General features: G+C 42.9%; 1 protein-coding gene across 12 annotated transcripts in view; it reads left to right on the plus strand.

The window, feature by feature from the left end:
* FHIP1A (FHF complex subunit HOOK interacting protein 1A) overlaps positions 1–21,543 on the plus strand; it is a 208,684-nt gene that overhangs the window by 173,653 nt on the left and 13,488 nt on the right. For all 12 annotated transcript variants that reach the window (XM_019641183.1, XM_019641189.1, XM_019641182.1 and 9 more), the window contains 5 exons: positions 682–849; positions 3,130–3,209; positions 11,588–11,778; positions 14,447–15,604; positions 21,329–21,507. In XM_019641183.1, the coding sequence (XP_019496728.1) occupies positions 682–849; positions 3,130–3,209; positions 11,588–11,778; positions 14,447–15,604; positions 21,329–21,507 (1,776 nt within the window). The remainder of the gene's footprint in view (positions 1–681; positions 850–3,129; positions 3,210–11,587; positions 11,779–14,446; positions 15,605–21,328; positions 21,508–21,543) is intronic.

A 21,543-nucleotide genomic window follows, 5' to 3' on the forward strand; every position in this document is an offset into this window, starting at 1 on the left:
TATATATATATGTATTTATTCACAGTTACTTTATAATCAGTAAACTCTTATAGCACTTTATGAATAACACTTTATGTATATTGTTCGGTTATAAAAATTTGACTTGCAACTTTCCAGAAACATATCTGAACATCTGTGGCACTTGGTATCTTTACCTCTCATTTGCCACTTATTACATTATTTTTGGTTTGCTGGATCATATATGCATACAACCCATCTTCCTGGTTAAAACATACATTCTGATGTTTCTAGCTCCTTATACACAGCAGGTCTCAATAAATATTTGAGTGACTCATAATGAAACAAGTTATACTGAGCTGTCTAATTAATCCTTTACTGACCATATAAATACTTTCCATTATCTTTTTCCCCCCCTTGTGATTACACACTAAAATAGTGATGGTATATGAACTGCATTTGATGATTAGAGTTCTTTGAACACTTGACTTGCTCCTTCGTGCCTTTGCTTTTCCCTTACTGAATTAAAGGGCAGAAGCAGCATGAGGTATTGTGGACTGTGAATAGGTTATAGGCTTCAGATGAAGCTCTGAAGTGTGTTCTCATAGCAGGTGTGTTCTTGCCTTGATGAGGTCAATGTGGTGAGGCCCGGGGCTGTCGTGGAGGCATGTAGCACAGCAGCGAGAGGATGCTCACCTGTGCTCACTTTGTCGTTGGTCCCAGGTGACTGTGGAGGAGGTCATGACCACAACTGCATATTTGGACCTTTTTCTGCGGAGCATCTCCGAGCCAGCACTACTTGAGATCTTCCTCCGTTTTATCCTGCTGCATCAGCACGAGAATGTCCACATCCTAGATACTCTCACGAGCCGAATCAACACCCCATTTCGGGTAAGGAGAGCCCCAGAGGAAGGGAATTGATAACTCCGAACAGATTTCAGGGGAGTTGGTTTTTGGAATAAGATAATAAATATTCTCTTCTCCCCGCCACCCCCACCCCGCTTTTTCTTGCAGCCATTTTTTTGTTTGTTTTGGGACTACATAATGCATTTTGCTATTACTAGTCCTTTTGTTAGGGAGGTGGCACTTACTTACTGCCTTTCAGAGGACATTTTTCTCAGTTTGTATGGGTTGGCACTTTCTTCTGTGGAACTAGCAGAATGCGCTTCTGAGGAGGCACAGTGCAGGGGAACATATTGATCCAAGCGCAGGTAAAGCCAAAACAGCAGAGTGTATCAGGTTTGGGTATGAGAGATCCTATGTCTGCCCATGAGTGTTTTGAAATGGAAGTCTAGGCAGTTGTGAATTTAGGTAGTCATTCTTTAGTTTGGAGCTCAGATCAACTTTGAAAATCCTCTTATACTATTTGCAACCCCTTCCCCAAAGGCTATCTTATTTAATTGAAATTATTGTTTTAAAAGTAAAAGAATAATAATTTATTGAATTTGTAATATGTATAACAATAGCACAAAAGGGGGTTAGAAGGAATAGAGCTATATAAGAGTAATAGTTCTATATTTTACTGGAGCTAATTCAGTATAAATCTGAAGTAGTGTCTGATAAGTTCAGATGTATATGGTAAGGCCTACAGCAACCACTAACAAAATAAGTTTTTAAAAAAGTGAAAATCATTACAGGAATAAAAATGTGACACTAGGAATAATAGTCACTTAATGCAAAAGAAGACAGTGAAAAAGGAACAGGGGAACAGAAAAACCTGAGACATATAGAAAACGAAAAGTAAAATGTCAGACATAAATTGAGCTATATCAATAATATTAAGTGTGAATAGATTAAAACATTTAATCAACAGGCAGAGATTGTCAGACTGGATAAGAAAAGATCTGCAGGAGATACACTTTAGATTCAAAGATACTAATGGATTGAAAGTTAAATTCCTAAACCTGAACTGAACCAAATAATTGACAGCGTATATAGAATAACCTTTAGAAATAAGTTAAGCTTATGCAACAATACACTTGGCTACTAGTTTATAGAACTTCAGTGTTGGTCAAAGAGTATAAACTTCCAGTTATAAGATGACTAAGCTCTGGGGATGTGAATCATGGTGACTTTGGTTAGCAGTACTTTAGTATGTACATTATTGCCATAGTAACCCCTGCAAATCAATGTCTAGGGTGCTTAGCACGGTATGTTTGTCTTCTTATTATTGAGTTGTAGGAATATACATAGAATGTGTATTGGGGCTATCAGTTGTCCTATCGGATTTGACTAGAAAGCCTAAGCCTGGAATTATGCCACCGCGAAGGGTCACCCTCCTAAAAAATGCTTGTGCTCCTATTTCCAACTTTTTAAGATCCAGACACAATCGCCCCTACAACTCTCCAATGCACACACCCCGAACAGAGAAGGAGAGCCTAAGTTACTTAAGTGGCCTGATAGAATGGTCAAAGCTTACTCCCCGAAGGGCATGGTGAGTTTATAATACACCTTTGAGTATCTTCCCTGCTTGGTTATTATTTTTACTTTTTGGAAATCAGACACTGAAAGAAGTTGCTTTTTTAATGAACTTAGAAAAGTATATTATCACACCCTCAGCACTACTGGAAATGGGACCAAGGAGAATGTCTGCCCCAAAGCCAAGAGAAGCTGAGGCTTGGAGCTGAGAGCGTTGCAGGGAGAGTTGGCAAGGGTACCTGCAGTTTCCTGTTAGCCTGTCTTGTAGATAACCAATGTCATATTTGAAAATAACTTAGGAAAACAAGGGACAACCGGAGGATCGCTTGCGTGTGGGTGAGGCAATACACTTAGCTACTATAGTTTATAAAACCATACAGTGTTGGTCCAAGAGTACATGTTGGAGTGTGTATGTATGTGCACACCTAGCATACATGTGCATTGGTGAGTTATAGGGGCGGGTTTCTCTGGATCTTAAAAAGTTGGAAATGCGAGCATAGGTGTTTTGTAGGAGGGTAATTCTGCGTAATGGCATAATTCCAGGCATAGTCTTTCTTAGTCAAATCCAGAGAACTGATAACCTGAATACGCACTCTCGGCAGCAGCATTGTTCTTTTTTTTTTTCCCCCCCATATCAAAACTGCTAAAGAAAAGAGGCCATTTTATTTTGTAATCCTCATTTATTTACCATCTGTGGGGAGCAGAGCTGTCCTTCCAGTATCTGAAATAGAATGTGTGTTTATTGTTCCCCAGCTCTGTGTGGTGTCCCTGGCATTATTCAGAACTCTCATCGGCTTACACTGTGAAGATGTGATGTTACAACTAGTTTTAAGGTGAGTTGCCATCTTTTGTTCCCTTTAAAGGAAAACTCACTCTATACTGTTGCTAGGTTGGTTTTCTTTGGTAATGTAAGCTAAGTAGGGGCCATGCTTTTAAGGAAAAAAAATCAAGAAAATCAATTTAATTTCTGCATTATTTCCCAAGGTTAATTTTAGTTTTACTATTAAAAGTTTTTAGGGGGCCAAACCAATTGTGTCATAAATCTACTCCTAGAAAGAATAGATAGAATGTTTGGAAATTTTCAAAAGTATAAAAGCTCTCTAGTTTGTGGCTGAATGTTTCTCCTGAAGTACGATTTTAGGGGACCTGGGTCATTGAAAACAACTTTTCCAAATATGAAATGCTGTTGATATATAATTTCTATGACTCTAGCTTTGGTAATGGTACACATACAGTGTGCTCTCTCTGAGCTGTATGTTTCAATTAAAATCAGTAAGTATTTAATGAGTACTTTGTATACAGTTCAGAAAGTGGACGGGGGTGGCAAGGCTGGAGCAGACGAATTGAAAAGGACTTGCATATGAGGTAGAAAGGTATGTCTTTCAGAAGACAGGTGGGAATGTTTTCATGAAATGGTGGTATATGAAGACAGGTGTTGGGAGTTAAAGTGGACTGCCATTAAGATGACATTAATTTGTTCTTTTGGCCAGGGGACTAAGAAACCCCAAACCCCTCCCTGGCCCTGCTCTGCCTCTCTTTCTGGGGTCCCTGAGGGCAGCAGCTGCTTTTGTAAAGGAAGAGAGGGAGAGGTGGCTGGGGTGTATGCTCTCACACCCGCCTCTGGTGGTGCAGAGGCAAAAAGGAGAAGCCCATTAGGGTCCCCGGGCTTGCCCTCCACCTCCCCCCTTCTCACTGGACTTCCTGGCTCTTCCTTTGATCCTCTTTGGGAATCAGGGTGGGAGAGGCCAAGAGCTGGGGATGAGTGAGGACACTTGGGCTACCCCCAGCCTCCATGGGGGTTTTGACAGAATGTAAGTAGAATGACTGGGGAGATGACATTCCAATGGACGTAGCAGCATTTCCTCACTGGTAGCTCGAAAAATAAGGGGATAGCAGTGTCATCGTGGGAACGGCGGCAGTGACGTGGCCCGGGAGCTAGTTAGAAATGTACAACCTTGGCCTTCTCTCAGACGTGCTGACTCAGAAACTCTGGGGGATGGGTGTGTGTTGTAACAAACCTTCCGGGGTATTCTGATGCCTGGCTGAATGTAAGAACCACTGGTTTAGGGAATGGTGCAGTTGCCGTGGTAGCATCCTGCAAGACGGAGGGATAAAACACCAGGCTGGAAAGGTTGGTGGTCGCATCATGGTGGAGGGAGGCTTCACAGAGTTATCCTTTTATGGGAGAGTGTCATCTATTCACTTTCTAAGTTTAAAAAGAGTTTTTGGACTTTAGAGGGGTTTAGATCAGGTCCTCAGTAACTAATATTAAGGCTTTAGCAAAGACTAAATCCTATCCTAAAGAAATCCTTTGGGTCTTCTGGGTAGAGCATTAGTTATCTGCCCTAAAAGGATTACTTGAGCTCCCCATCAAGCCTCTACTGATATGACAGAATGCATTAGCAAGGCCTGAATGAAATCCTTCAGAGAGCTTGTTAAAGCCTTTTTTTTATTGCCAAAAACCAGACTTTGCCTCCAACAAGGGTAAAACCTGATTATATTTAAATGTTAAATTCTTGAAGACTGCTTCTTTGATGGTGTGAAAAGCAGCTGTCTCTCTCAGAGTGCGTGGAAGCCTGGCCCTGCTCAAGAGGTACAGAGCTTCCCCAGGCTGGGTCACCAGGTCACTTTAGCTCAGGCGGTGCAAGCTGGCTGTTCAGTGACCTTTACAAGGTGAACTCTCTGCACCTTTGGTCTGCTTAGACAGAGGTGTTTGTTCAAAACTGTCCTTAGAGATCATATGAGTTAAGACTTCTTTTGAGGCCAGACCAGTACCTTATGAAGGTGAAGAAGTCAGCTCATGGTTGAAATATTTACATGTTCAAGTCAGGGCTAGTCATTTCCAGGTGAGTCAGGACTCGTAATTTCCCAGGAAAGTGATTGAAGGGCACATTGTCATAGGTTCTGAGTAGAATAATGGGGAAAAAAATGCCAGATATAACCTCTTGGTCCTACCCTCTCTTTCTTCTTTGTTGATATTGTTGTTTTTGTTTTTTTTTTAATGAGGAGGATGGTGATGATACTATAATAATAAAATATTAATAGTTGCCCTTTATTAAATACATTCTCTGTTTCTAATTCTATCATATTGCCTGGGGGATTCCATGAGAAGAGAAAAAAAAAAAAAGCTGGGCATGTGGTAGGCATCCAGGAAACCTCTACTTCCTGGTCTCTGTCCTCTGAACACTGATCCAACCCCCCGACATTTAAATATTATTTTTAATTGTGGGAAAAGGCACATAACATACAATTTACTGCCGATAACGATTGGGTTGTTGGAAAAGTCATGACGTATTTTTTCTATGTTTTTCGTTGCAAACATGTGTCATGACTTTTCCTGCAACCCAGTATTTTTAAGTGTACAGTTCAGTGGTATTAAGTGCATTTGCATTGTTGTGCAGCCATCACCACCATCCATCTCCAGAACTATTTTCACCTTGCAAGACCAAAACTCTGTATTTATTAAACAATAATTCTCCACTTCTCCATACCCCCAGCCCCTGGCAGCCACCATTCTACTTTCCGTCCTGTGAATCTGACCTCTCTAGGTGCCTCATATAGTGTTCGTCTTTTTGTACTTGACTTACTTCACTTAGCATAGTGTCTTCAGGGTTCATCCATGTTGTACCACGTGCCAGAAGTTTTTTTCCTTCTTGAAGCTGAATGATATTCCATTGTTTATACCACATTTTGTTCCATTCATCTGTCAGTGGACATCGTGGGTTGCTTCCACTTTTTGGCCGTTGTGAAAAATGCTGCTATGAACACGGGTGTACAAATATCTCTTCAAGACCCTGCTAGCACTTCTTTGGGTATATGCCCAGAGGTGGAATTGCTAGATCATATAGTAATTCTATTTAAAATGTTTTATTGTTTTCCGTAACAGCTGCACCATTTTACATGCCTATAATAGTGCACAGGGTATCTAGTTTCTCAGTGTTCTTGCTAACACTTGTTAATTTCTGTTAAGAAAATGGACATTTTAATAATCAAGCAAAAATGACAGGTAGATTTGAGGAAGAACCAACTAGAGCTCTTAAAAATAGAAACTGTAATTATCAAAATGAAAACGGAGTGTTTGGGGTAAATAGCACTTAAGACAGACTAAGAGAGAATTAATGAGATGGGCACTAGACTTAAAAGGGGATGACTTCCCAAAGTGTATAACCACTACGCTGTATATCTGAAACTAATATAAAATAATATTGAATGTCAAATATAATTTAAAAATACTCATGGGGATATATAGGACAGCATAGGGAATAGAGTCAATAATATTCTAATAACTGTACAGTGTCAGATGGGTAATAGACTTATTGGAGTTATCACTTTGTGAGGTATATAAATGTCTAATCATTATGTTGTTTTGTATACCTGAAACCAATAAAAAAAGAGAGAATTAATGAACTAGAAGCTAGACTGAGGAAGTTACTAAGTTTGTAGCAGGAAGAGATAAGGAGATTAAAAAGTATGAAAACAGGGCTATGAACAGTGGAGGCTAGAATGATAAAAGTGTAACATATCCATTTAGAGCCCCAGAGGGAAAATGAACTGCTGATTTGGCTTGACCTATTCTGATTTTGAAATTTGCTACCTCATAAGGTTCTTGGGAGGATCAACTGTGGTGATTATCTGTGAAAATGTTTTGAAATGCTATAAAGTATTACACCAATTTGAGGGAGTGGAATTTTCTGCAAAATACATTTTAAACTAATGAAAACAATGTCTGTCCTGATTTAGAATCTGTAATCAAACGCAAGGACAATGAAAAAGTCCTTACTCAGCCAGTTATTTAAACTTTATTTTAAGGGACATAAAAAGATAGATTTGTAATCCATCCTTTTTGTTGTTGCCATTGTTGTCATTGTAATGCCCATGATAAGTTTATAGATCTGAGAGGCAGTAGAGCAGTGAAGAGTATGTGAATCCTCTTAATGAAGTTGTTTATGTGATAAATAAATAACTGCACATCAATTTTTGTTGCAATCCAAATACTCTTAAATATTGACATTTCAAAGTGATAATCCATTTGCAACTGATATGTTTCTTTCATTTAGCAAAGTAAATCAGAAAAGTAAGTTAAAATAAGATATTCCCCAAAGAGAGGCTATTTTAGTGAGCAGAAAACCAAGGAGAAACTGTCCACCTCCATGGATGTGACATATGATAGGCGAATGGCGGGCAGGACATGCTGACAAGCAGTGAAGTGACAGATTACCCCCATGTTCCTGGTACCTCCCAGTTTAGGCAAAATTTAATTGCTTAATACTCTGCCGTCTATGAACATCCTGGCTAGGGTGTTTTTTTTCAGAAGTGCTGGTCCACTGTCAGCTTTATGAACTGCATTGCCTGTCGTGTTCAGACAAAGGCTGTTTTGCTCAAAGAGAAGCTGTGTGTACACGTCAGGGACATTTCCATCTTGTTTGGGAGTTAGGTAGGTGTCTGAGGAATTGATTGTTCAAACTCCCCTAGGGTAGGACGAATAGGAGAAATATGGCCAGAGTATTTTTTGAAAACCAAACGATCTTTTTGAAATTCACTATCGTTGCTTTGTAGATTTTTGCTGCATGGTGCATTATTCAGGTTCTCATCATCTCATAAAAAGCACCTCGCTTACCTCATTGTACTTCACTGCTTCATTGTGTTTGTTTTTATTGTCAGTGTAGCAGTAGGCAATGTGTGCTTTGTTATCGACGGGCTGTCACTGAGTTGTTTTGGAAGTGATGATGATTTATTTGAATGAGTGATAGCCAGAAAATACGAAATAGACTCAGGGTTGCAGACAGTTGGGGAAATAATACAAAGAGGGAGGACAATATGGACAATATGTATTTTTTTTCCTGCTGTATTGAGGGATGACTTTGAGTAATCTGGACTTCTGAAATCAGGTAGTTATTACTTTCTGGTTATTTTTACCACGTTCTGAATTTAAATAAAACCCCTAAACAAAATAACTGTAGTATAAATGGAAAGATAGTTGGATGACAAACACCTATACTAAACTCCTCAGTGATTTTTTTTCTGCTATCGACAGCTACTTCATTTTGGTATTTGACATTTGGGGAGCGTCTGACATGTGTTCTGGGTTTTAAAAAAATTTTTTGTTAAAGTATAGTTAGCATACAATATTATATTGGTTTCAGGCATACCACATAATGATTCTACAATTATATATCTTACGATGTGATCACCACACTGAGTCTCGTAACCACCTGTCACCATGCAAAGTTATCACACCGTCTTTGACTACATTCCTCTTCACCTGTTTCTACCCATCCCCATGCCACCCCCCCCGATAACTATTAGTTTGTTCTTTGTCTCTATGAGTTTGTTTTGTTTGTTCATTCTTTTGATTTTTAAAAATATTCCACATATAAGTGAAATCATATGGTGTTTGTCTTTCTCTGACTTATTTCACTCAGCATAATCCCCTCCCTCTAGATCCATCTATGTGGTCACAAGTGGCAGGATTTCATTCTTTTTTATGGCCAAGTAATATTCCACTGCATATATGTACCACATCTTCTTTATCCATTCATCTATTGATGGACACCTAAATTACCCATATCTTGACTATTGTAAATAGCACTGCAATGAACATTTATTTTGTTTCTTATCTTTCCCTATAAATGATGGAAAGATAGAGGGTCAATGTACAATTTTCCTGCGCTTTCCTCTGGGATAAGCCTTCATTGTAAGAGCACAGTAGAAGTACTGCATTGACTACAAGGAGGGTTATTCATTTGAGCTGACGCCCCTATTTCTACTTTTGTAGAACCTCTCCTTCAACCTGTAGGGACTCTCCCTTTATTTGATTTACTCACTAGAAAATCCTTAGTCTCTGCTGAAAGTATGTGTTTGCAAAGTTGCAAATTCCCAATAACTCCTTATTCTAAGGAAATTCTATAATTTCAAGCTACTCACTGGTGATATTTGATAAATGGCTTTATTAGTTTTGATACAGTGTGCCTTTTTTTTAAACACTGCAAACAAACAGTAGAAATCTATATATATCAACTTATGAAATATGCTTGGTTTGAGCTGTAAGTAGTCATTGAGTTCCTGCAGTATATAAAAGCATTGAAGTGGCTTATTTCTTAAATAATTAATGATCAAAATGCGAATACAATAAATCCTGTGTAATCTGAATTTTGCTAGGCCTCACAAGCCTTTAAGAGAAGAGTTCACATCAGCAACCACAGGATAGGTTTCCCTAGCTCTCACCTCCATTTCTCCTCTAAGACCTTGGCCCCCTGCAAAGCATCAGCCATCACTCCTGGGGGCCCCTAAAGGAGGGGTTTGTGAATAAGTGTGTCCCCGACCACAGTTGCCATAGGAGCCGCTGCCCTCGTCTCCTCTCCTGCTGAGGCTTCTTTGGTTGGTGGTGCCTCACCGCTGCCCCTTCTGGGTCCCTACCCCTCCTGAGATTGCTCTCGGGTGCTGAGGTGCTGCAGCCATACTGCCTCCCCTTGCTCCCATGGGACCAGGGATGTGCTGTGGTCAGACAGGTGGGAGAAGGCCTCTCTCCCTGGCATCATTCTGCCTCACCAAAGCATTTCTGCTCACAGGGATCCTGTGAGAAGAGCTCCTTCATTTTCCACTGACAACAGCCATTTCTCCTTCCATAGGGTTCAGGTACAGGTCCCCAAAGCTGGGCCAAGAGCGAGAACAGACCTGCCCTTTCTCCCATACTGCCCTCCTCCATTTTTATTTTTTATTCTTGTAACCCTTTCTTGTAACTGAACTTACAAAATAGATGCCTCCATGTCAGACAGTGGGGTGTGTCTGGAGCTAAGTGACAGCAGCTTAGGCTTCAGATGTGTGTGTATGCCCATGGGGACCGGGGGAAGGAGAAGAGGACCCCCTTACCTGGCCACCTAGATAGAACTTGAGGAATGGTTGGATTGTTTTTGAGAACAGAAGGTTAAGTGGCGAGCTTGTCATTTCATACCTTGAAAGTTATGAAGACCTTTTGTTTAAAATACTATGAAGAGAATTAAATCTTTTTTCTCCTTGACTCAGGCTCTTGCAGTAGGTGAGTCATCATTACAACCATAGGGTTTCCTCACTTGGATCGACAGATGTGGGAGATGGCTTAATATCTATAGGCCTCAGGACATACCCCAAAAATTGTACTTTTTATCTTTTGCACTGAATCCTTCATCATAGCTTGCTTTTTACTGCATTGCCCTTTTCTCAAAATTCAAGTACAGAAACAAAACCATTCCAGTTTAGTGAAGATTGAGGCTGTTCCCATAAGGCCTCAGGCTTTCCTGGAATTGGCTATGGGACACATGTGTGACACTTGGCTCTGGCTATGAGACCTCCATCCCAGTTGCTCCATCTTTGATAAACAGCATAATCTTTCTCCCTGTTAAGAAAGTAAGCCATTTAAATGCACTTCCTTCTACCCATGAAGCCCGTGATGGGCTCCAGACAGGCCAGAAACGATCACCCAGCTTTTCTTATCTCCAGGTTCATAATGATACTAAGATGCTTTTGATTACCCACCCAAAATGTTTTGTGTGAAATGGAATCCAGTGCTCTTTGGTGACTCTTTGGCCACCATATTTGCTCAGGGTCACCCCTGAGACTATGAGAGGAGGTTTGCTCTTTGGAGCAGTTCCGCTGTCCTTCAGAGCCCACGGTGAGTCAAGAGTTTCTGAGATTACACAACAAAACTACTGAAGGAGGTCCTTGGCTCTGGTAGCACATTATATTGAGGAGGCAAACACTGAAATAACTGTGGTGTTAGGTAATTGTGTTTTAGTAGAGAGCTGTGAGCATAGTGGAAGAAGAGAGACTCTCTGTCTTGGAGTAGGAAGCTCGGAGGCCTTCCTGGAGAAGGTGACATGGGTGCTGGACTTTGTAGGATGACAAGGCACTTGTCAGGCAGGGAAAGGGGGAAGCACACTCCAGGTGAAGGTTACATTGGAGGCAAAGAGGGATAGCAGGTCCATTAAGAGATGAGGAAGTTTATGGACAGTAAATTGTGAAGGCCCTCAAATGCTCTGCACAGGGGAGTTCTGTCAGAAGAAAGCAGCTCTTGACAAGTCTTAAGCAAGTGAACCCTGGGGACTGGTGGGATGGATGGATTGAGAGTGGGCAGAGGATGGGTCTGGCCATGACTAGTTCTGATTGTGGCTTAGGAGGTGGCTGACTGGGAATGGACATGGTGGAGACTGAATGTGGGCCCTTTTTGTTGTTCCAGGTATCTGATTCCTTGCAATCACATGATGCTGAGTCAGAGGTGGGCTGTGAAGGAGAGAGACTGTTACTCTGTTTCTGCGGCCAAGCTCCTTGCCCTGACCCCTGTCTGCTGCTCCAGTGGCATCACCCTGACGCTTGGGAACCAAGAGAGGGATTATATCCTCTGGTCAAAGTGTGCGCACGCTAGTTCAGGTAGGAACATGCGAGTGATGATCTTTAAACCAAAGGATGCCAGATTGCATCTCTCCTTGGGATCTGTGTCTCTTTGGAAGGGCAGGGTAACAAGATGAGGAGTCCCGTTTCTTTTATAAATGACTAGTTGGGGTCCTTTCCTGCTTCGTTAGCAGTTGTGGCCACTGTGTAATCAGTGTTCATTGATGGGCCCAGCTGTCACGGATTCAGTGTGCACCAGACCTTTATTTTAACTCGGCTTTCTAATGTCGCCCCCAGAATCCAAATGTGAAAACGTGTACCAGCATGGCTCCTAAAACAAAATAGGGGTGAGGGATGTGGAGATGGCTATAGCGAAAATATAATTAGTCCTTAATTTCCAAAGTGGCCCATTCGTGGATGCTTCCCTGTCAATAATATATCATCATAAAACTTGAAAATTGTGATATGGCAATAGCATCTGATTCATTTGGTTGACCTAATGAGCGATCTTTCATAAATGCACCGTTTTTACGGGAGTTATAGTGCTCCTGTGCTATTTGCCAGCTGCAGTGGAGCTCGTACAAGTAAAACTTGAATTGTCACCTGTATCAACGATGGCGCTCTGGCAGACAGCTGGAGCAAGGGGACATTTGTGTATCTTTCATGGTCAGAAGACTGTTTCAGTTCAGGAATATTCTGCCTGTCCAGTCCTGGTGTTAACTCGGGTGTTTTCCATCTATATTCTGCTATTCCCTAAACAGTGTTCCTCTGTACACTCAGCTATCGCCAGGCTGCTTGACTAAGAAAATAGCAGCATGTTTAGTATAAATGTAATTTTTAGAAATGAAGATTGTCTTACTGATTCTTGGTCTTAAATAAAGATACAGTATATACATGAAAAGTAATAATTTATGTGGCAATATAATAAGCTGGATTTTAAACATATTTTCCTGTTAAGTAAATTAGTATAGATAGCTTATATTTTCCTATCCAGTAGTTACTTTTTTAAACATATTTGAAAATTGATGTCTTTTTTATTTACTGAAAACATTCTTTCCAGGATAATTCTGTGGCTGGTCTTGCTGCGGAATTCAAAATTCAAGTTAAACATATGACTGTTGAGTGTCTATGACTAGCCACATGTTTTCTCTGTGTTATCACATCTAATCCTTTCAAGAAGGATTTTCAAATTTTACAGTTGAAGAAGCAAACTCAGAGGGATTGGCTTGTTCAAGGTTACACAGCTGGCAGGTCCTCTGATTCCAAAGTCCACATTCTTTCTACCATCCTGCCTCTGGGGTTGCCTTACAGCAGATAAATGCCCTAATGGATGGATGTTTACATAGGTAGATAGGTGGGTCGATAGATGATGTGATCATTGTGCAGTGATTAAGAGCTAGGACTCTGAATCTTGGGCTCTGCAAATTTCTTGGGCAAATTACTTAACCTTTCTTACTTTTCCCCTCATGTGTAAAATGGAACCTACCTCAAAGGGTTGTTCCAAAGATACATGACCTTAGACGTATAAAGCTCTTAGAACACTACCTGGCATGTAGTAAGTGCTAAATAAAATATTGCTAGTAGTCTTTTTTAAAATATTTTTTTTATTTAAAAGTGGATGAGATAAACACTAACCTTTTAACAGTAGAGCTTTAAAAATAATGAACTCTATCTACCCTAATGACCTGAAAATGTGTATTCTTAAAAGTTTGATTCTAGCCCGGTGTGGCAGAGGTTTAGATAATAAAGAGACCAGAAACTTGCAAAGGTGTGGCATTGAATTAAATAAGAACAGGGGTTGACATGAGACTAACTGCTGGAGTTGTGGCTCTGCTGCTGACTGCTTGGGGGGCCTTTTCTCTCTGTGCCTCAGTTTCTTCATCTGTAAACGGAGAAAATAAGACCTGTGTTATAAGGTTGTTGTAAGGATTAAATCAGATAGCACTGATCAAGCAACTGCCACATGGTAGATGGTTGAGAAATGGTAGACTGTGTATTTTTCCTTCTTTGAATCTTTTTTTTTCCCTCAAGTCCTTTTACTTCCAGTTATGCAGTTGAGAACTTTTAACATCAAAGGCAGAGTACCATATGATAACACTGCAAGAATTCCGGAGTTATAAGGGCTATTTTGGCACCGAACATCACTTTATCATAAGAGACCATTTGGTAATTATCAACAACCCAGGAGTTCCCACAAAGGCAGAATGAGTCAACAGGCTTTTCTAAAAACCCAGGGTTTTCTATAGAAAATCTGTTTCCCCCAGTTCATGTATTACCACTTTAGAGTCAACATAAAAATCTGTTTAATTATTAATGCTGTGGCAGGTACTATAGTCGATACATTACCTAATTTAATCCTCTCAGCAACCTGAGAGGCTGCCATGATTAGCTCTTACTTCTCTAATGACTGCTGCCTAACAGTTTTTTCTGTGGGCTCAGGCCAGTATCTGATTGGCCATATTGGTTCTATATCTCCTAGGAGGGTAGAGTTTCTGTTTTCATCTTTCCTTCTTAAAACCTAACCATTATTTTTTATTATTGGGAACTCATTTAATCAGAAATTATGAGAGCCAAAGTAGGTGGTGGGAGAGAGTCTTAGCCGCCCGATGAGTCACCTCCCTGTCCAGGGCACTTGTCCCCACACCTCTCCCAAGTGTAAGGCGGGGGCTCGGGGCTCCTTCTGACATTTGTCTGCCTCCCATGGCAGGGCCCGTGGAGCAGCCCCGCCCTGTGGCACTCTCCCCGTCGGCCTGCATCGTGGAGTACGGCAAAGCCCTGGACATCAGCTACCTGCAGTACCTCTGGGAGGCCCACACCAACATCCTGCGCTGCATGAGGGACTGCCGGGTCTGGTCCGCCCTGTACGACGGAGACTCCCCTGACCCTGAGACGTTTCTCCAGGGTCTGACAGACGACAGCGCCATCCAGCCCGCCTACCCTGTGTTCGGGCTCCCGCAGCCGCTCCCCAGGAAGGCGGGGCCTCCGCTGGCTCCGAGAAAGGACAAGAGTCAGACGGAACTGGAGTGGGATGACAGCTATGACACCGGGATCTCCTCAGGTGCGGATGCGGGCTCCCCTGGGCCTGACAACGATCCGGAGACTTCTGGCCCGCCGGTGCCGATCGATCCCCCCAAACACATCCAGGAGATGAAGAAGAACGCCATCCTGCTCTTCAAAGGGTCCTACATCGAAGAGTCCGACTTTCAGGACGATGTGATGGTGTACAGGTTGTGTGCGGAGAAGGACTCTGAGGACGCTAGGAATTCACAGGAGGAACCTGCCCGGCCTCCATCCCAGGGCCAGCCCGAGGGTCATGGTCCCCACGTGAACAACGGTCCCCTGCCCAGCCCTCAGCCAGACACAGACTTAGAGGAGGAACCTCACACGGACACCTCGGACCTGGCTCAAAATGCGTCCAAGGAACCAAAACAAGAGAATGAGCCTGAGGTGGCCCCGGAATCGAACTCAGAGTCAGCAGCCCCTGTCCCCGGGGTGGAGCACAGTTCAGACCTGACGGCTGTTAGCCCAGAGCGGGAAGACTTCATTGCCCAGTATGACCAAATCATTAAAGAACTGGATTCTGGCACCGAGGGCTTCATAGAGCACAGTTTCTCCTCACCCGATGCCTCGCTCCTCACGGAAGAGCAAGAAGGGGAGGAAGAGGAGAGCAAGGCAGAAAGGGAGGAGGAGGAGGAGGAGGAAGAGGAGGAGGAGGGGAAGAAGGAACTGGAAGAGGAAGACGACTTTGACTCTTTTATCGCAGAGGCTCCTGCCGCAGAGACCCTGCCGTCCCCATTTGGGGTGAGAGACGAGAAGGCCTTTGCCTGTCACTATCCCACGAGGACTCAGAGCACGCCGTTCACAGGTGACCACCTTAGCTTGCTTTGTGATTTCTGCTTTTGAAAGTACTCGTACCTCTTACAACAGGAAAGTAAGGTAGATGGAGGTAAGGAGTGTTATCTATTCGTTTACCTCATGGGGCAAAAGTATCTTTGTAAAGAGCAAAGGGGGTTGTCTCGTTTTATTTTGTCATTCTTGCAACAGCTGTCTTGTTTTTTTAGCCCCCCAGCAAATTAGAGGTTCAATTTTGCTGTGGCGTAACTTCCCTTGATAAAGTAACAGGGCTGATGAGACCACACAAGAAATGCAGTCTCATTATTTAATAGCCTCATTCCCTTTAGTCTTAATTTCTTTTTCTTCTTAGCGTTTATTTGTATGTGTATTTTTTTTAAATTATGTTTTTCCCCCACTAGAATGTATGCTCCATGAGGGCCCAGGTGTTGGCCTGTTCTCTGCTCTATGGCCAGCACCTGAACAGGGACCACACCACCTGGTAGGCGCTCAGAGTATCTGCTGAAAACATGTAGCTGTGTGCACGTCAGGGGCCGTTGGGTCAGTCACGCCTTTGCCTGGGCGTTCATTTCAGATAGTCACAAAATCTTCATCCAAAAATCAGTACAGTAGGCACACATAAACTCATAACTAAAGAGTGGGTGTTCCGGTGATACACCCCTGACAACAGGTAGATGTCGTGGAGGAAGCAAAGTGGTCGGGTAGGATATTGTAAGGGGATCGGGGTGAGGAATCACGATGGAAAATGTCATTAAATATGAGCCAGGAAAACTGAATCTGCAAATCGTGGTGCAGAGAGAACTGGCATCAAGCACAGGACTGGTCGGGGCGGGACCCCTGAATGGTATTTGGGTGGCAAGTAGAGGTCCTTAAAGGAGCCGGCCTACCAGAGGGACAGACAGTGGCTTTGGAGTCAGGCCTGTGGGGAACCCTGGCTCTGGCACTTCCAGCCATGTGGCCTTGGTGTCCCTGACCCTCCTGTTGCCCCTGTGAGGACTCAGTGTGATCCTGGGGGTTCGTTATTGTGATTACAGGGGGTGGGGGGGCAGCCCCCAGCAGCCTAGCTGAGGCCTGTCCTTCCCCAGGAAGTAGGGAGCAGCCTGGTGAGCAGGGACCGTGCTTCCGCCTCCTTGGGTCACCCCAAATACTAGATGAAATCCCTTTACCTTCCGGTCCAGCCAGGTAGGCTTAATATAATTTCAAGGGGTGCTTCCACCCTCCTCTTAATATTTATTCATCCATTTACTGATGCCTGAAATTTTATTTAAACAGGGAGAAAGCTTTTAATTTCACAATTAAAAGGCTTGAGGTTCTAGTTGAGATAACATTTCAGTGTGAATGTGTTTTAATTAAAATTCAATCAGTCACTCAAAACGTAAGTAAAAAGGATTAGATAATCTCAATTTTCCCAGTTGATAAGTGGAGGAGGGGAGGCCCCCGGCTGACTGAAGGAGGGGTGCAGCGCTCAGTGGAGGGAAAGGGGCAGAAGTCACCAGCATAGGCCCCAATTTTGTCTGAGACCTGCCCCCTTTACTCTCACCCCCAACTTGTATGCAGTTGGGACATCAGGCCACCCATGGCTAATGAAGATGCTTTCTTAGAAAGGAGCGTCATCCCTGGGAAATATGTAAATTGAGGAAACAAAGTATAGCTTAGGGCAGAAAAAGCTAACACAATACCTTATGACATAACATCAATATTTTACACCCGAGAACCAACAAAACATGTGAGTTTTTTTATATATATAGGTAATGGTCACTAAAACTTGCCTTTTCCTCCTTTGAAACTTGTACACAACTTCAGGAAACGCCTTTCCTCTCTCTGGGTATGTGAACTTTGTGGTCTCTGGAATTCTGAGAATGTCCTGAGGCTTAACTTCTGTTTCTCCATGGAGTCCTGATTGATGCTCCCACACATTTCTCTCCCAGCAAAACCAAAGGGTTCCATTTCATTTATTTAATTAACTTTATTTGTGCATTCATCAATATTTCATTGCTTCTCCTAATATTTGACAGGCTCTATGCTAGGTGCTAGTGATATAAAAATGAAGGGATTTGCAGACTTTCGGAGGAGACATCAACAAAGAACGGTACTCCCTTAGTGAAATGCATTGTTAGTCATTGTGTGCCAAGTCCTAAGGGAGCCCAGCGCAGGGAGAGGGAAAGGCTTCACAGAGGGACGGGAACAGTGAGCAGAAGCTACCGCGCTAAGGTGGCTGAGAACGATAGCACAGGCGGAAGACAAAGGAGGCTGCCAGGGCATGGGTACGGCAGAGCATGGATGTGAGGCAGAGAGGAAGTGTGCGTGAGAGAGGAAGCCACAGAGCTTGCTGGATGCCAACTTGTTGGGGGTCCTTTGGGCCAAGCTGAGGCATGGGGGCCTTGTGCTGCTGGCACTGGAGATGCACTAGAAGTATTCGAGTTGGCAGGGGATGTGAGTGGGTCTGTGTGTGAAAAGGCCGCCTTGGAGCAGTATCGAGAGAGCACTGGAGGGGGACAGCAGGGTGCCGGGAAGATCAAGTAAGAGACTATTGTTGTCCTGTCAGAATTCAGGATGCACCAAGGCTTGGATCCGGTAAATCTGTTTCTAGGAACATTTTCACAGCTTTACTCACACGTCTCTGTGCCAAGATGTGTATTCAAAGATGTTCATTGCAGTATGGTTTATAATAGAAAAAGGCTGAGACAACCCGCTGACCCCCGCTAGGAAACTGTTTTACTAAAGCAACACGCATAGTGATTGGACATTTTTTGGCTCTGGGATGAATGAGACAGCTCTGTATGTGCTGATACGGGACAGTGTCCAGGATACATTGCTCAGTGGAAAAGCAAAGTATAGAGCAGTGTGTAGAGAATGTTGTCATTTGTTTAAAAACACAAAAAGGGAGATACACACACCACCACCACCACAACCACCCCCGCCACCTCCTCCCCCGGAGACAAGATATTGTGATGGTTAAGAGTATAGGCACTGGAAACAGATGGTCTGGATTAAAATGGGCACTCTCATTTACAAGCTGTGTGTACTTGGCATTCCGACTCACCTTTAAAGGGGATAAATAATGAACATACTTCGTAGAGTTGTTGTATTTAAGTAAATTGATACGAGATAAGTGCTTAGAGCACTGCCTGGCTCAAAGTAAGTGATTAATAAAAGTTTTAAATAATAATTCACTTATTTTATTATATACACAAGACATTTCTGGAAGGATACTTTATCCTTTGTACGCCTATACTGTTTGAAGAAGAAGGAAAAAATTTAAATCATTTCAATCTCTATTAAAATAGGAAAACTACTGTTGAAGTCCAGACAAGAAATGATGAGACCCTGACCTCAGGCGGTGCTGGCGGGGGAGAGGGAGGTATTTCCAAGGCCGAATTGGCAGAGCTGAGGCAGAGATATGATGGCAGGTCCGTTCTCAGAGTTGGGAGATACAGGAGGATGGGATGGATAGACGGAGCAGGGGAGGAGGCTCTTGAGGAGAAAAGAGTGAACGACTGGGGAGGAGCGGTGGGGATCATCTTAGTCATTCTGAAAAGTTAAATACTTCATGGCTGGGGAGTTCATCCATCCTCCTAGAAGAAGAGGGGGAAAACCACGCCCTCCAGCCCCTGTGCATACCTGTGGCTTTCTGAATTGTAGCTGAGTTTTCTGATTTTCAACAGCTTTCCAGTTTCCCTTAGCAACAGCTTTTTGCTAAGTAGCTTTTAAGTGTTAGAAATCAACTAAGAATAAAACAGGAATTTGAAAGGGTTTAATATATATTTCTTACTGCACATGTCCAAGAAGTTGTAAAATATCATTAGTAGGTTATAATGACAGTCTTTTGGCTTTGACTGCCTGTCATTCAAAGAAGATGATGACATTCTCCACAGGACGCAGGTTCATACTTTTTTTTTTCCGTCCTAGTAGTGATGGGCTGTACATGATCGCCTCTGGCCATTGGACGGTCAGCAACTTTCATGTTTGTAGACTGGCCGGATGAGGTCACGTAAAGTCTGGAACTGTGGTGGGGAAGTTGAGGTCTCACTTCAAAGACATGTGTTTCACAGGAGACTCTACCCACATAAATGCCTTGTCTGCTCCCTCTGAGGAAATATTCATAGATGCTGAGCCTGGGACTGTAGAGGAGGGGATGAGAGGGTTTGTGGGTAGACTGAGTCCAGGGTTGAGGAGAGTGAGGGCAGCAGCCTTCTCGTGATCTACCTGGGATGCCTTAGAGTTACTGCTGACATTTCTGGGGTTCTTGATGGAACCCCATCAAGTTGCTTTCAAATTGGGGGCTTCAATCCATAGTTTCTGAATGTGCTTGGCAAACTCTGCCAGTGTTGTTTTGTAAGCAGGGGCTCTCCAAGGGCTTTCTAGTCAAAGAGTTCATTGACCTGCTGTGTGATGGGATGTGAATGAGGAGCTCAGACCCCATCCCAAGGGTGGGGAAGTTGAGGGGATGATGCCTTTTCTGTTTCGAGGCCCCTTAGAGACGTGCTCTGTATTCCTGGCAATGGGGCGATTGCCGTTACTCAGTTACTTGCCTACATGGTAAGGGATATGGGTTTGGTGTTCCCATTTCTCAGATAGCTTGTTTTCTTGCAAAGGGTTTTTACTCTCCTACACTACCACTTCTAAATGAAGCAGCTTGTAATGAAGTATATTTTTGTTAAACTTATATTAATGTTGGTGAAGTCTTCCTACCACACGTTTATTCATCAAGGGGGATATGTGCTTTGTCATAAATACGCTGTGGTTTAGTGGCGTCATCAGTAGCCCCCCTGGGTTACATACAGAATTCTCATTAATTTTGCTTAATGACCACTTTTATGGTGAAAATGGAAAACATCTCCCTGTAATTTTATTAATGCCAGATTAATTTCTTGATTTTCCTCGTCTTCAATGAACTCAAACATAGAGCATGGTAATTTTCTGGTGACCCACATTAGTTGAAGCTCCTTTTTTATTAGTTTACTTATAAACTGTTTTTTTTAAGTGAAATAATAGATTTTTTTTTTAAGGAACCTATGACATATCAAACGATATTTCGCCAAACCAAGTCCCTTTTCTCCCCTCTCCCCGCCATCTGTAAATTAGTGTTACTGAGTTGCTCAGGGCTATTAAACTCACAGCCCAAGCCTCATTTACCCATCTCTCTTCTTCCTCTTCTTCCACGTCGTGACATTTGACAAGACAGAATCTTTCTCGTGGTGCTTGTTGGGGGTAGACAGCCCCTGTTCATAGTGTTATCACAAGTATTTGATAAACATGGTTCGTGTGTGTTTGGTATTCTTTTTGTGTGTTTTTGTTTTTAATTTTGTTCTTTAAATTCCACATATAAGTGACGTAATATGGCCTTTGTCTTTCTCTGACTCACTTCACTTAGCATGACACCCTCTAGGTCCATCCATGTTGTTGCAGCGGTTGGTATTCTTTGAAAGTATATTTTAAATTTTAAAATTGAATGCTTCATCAAGGTCTATGATGACTTTGAGTATCAGACCAGCTCATGGAGTCAAACCGTTCACTCCCGTGCACCTTTTTCTGCTGTCTTTTTGTGGCAGTGGTTGGTTTGGCGCTTTGGTTTGAGGCAAGAGAATACCTGGTTGCACGTCCTGTGTTGGGATTTGATCTGCACCTGGCGGGGCTGTGCTTTGGGTGGGAGCTGTGGCCCCAGCGCCTCCTTAGTTGTTGGGGAAGACATTCCCGTGTGCCCTGCCTGCCCTGAAGCCCTGTGCTCTCCCGTCAGGCCCCTTCATCAGCGTGGTCCTGTCCAAGCTGGAGAACATGCTGGAGAACTCGCTGCACGTTAATTTGCTGCTTATTGGGATCATCACTCAGCTAGCCAGCTACCCCCAGCCGCTCCTGCGTTCCTTCCTCCTCAACACCAACATGGTCTTCCAGCCAAGTGTCCGTTCTCTCTATCAGGTACGCGAGCTGGGCCCACATCCATCCCTGTTCATT

This window comes from Hipposideros armiger, unplaced genomic scaffold (genome assembly GCF_001890085.2).
Source record: "Hipposideros armiger isolate ML-2016 unplaced genomic scaffold, ASM189008v1 scaffold_58, whole genome shotgun sequence".
Lineage (NCBI taxonomy): Eukaryota > Metazoa > Chordata > Mammalia > Chiroptera > Hipposideridae > Hipposideros > Hipposideros armiger.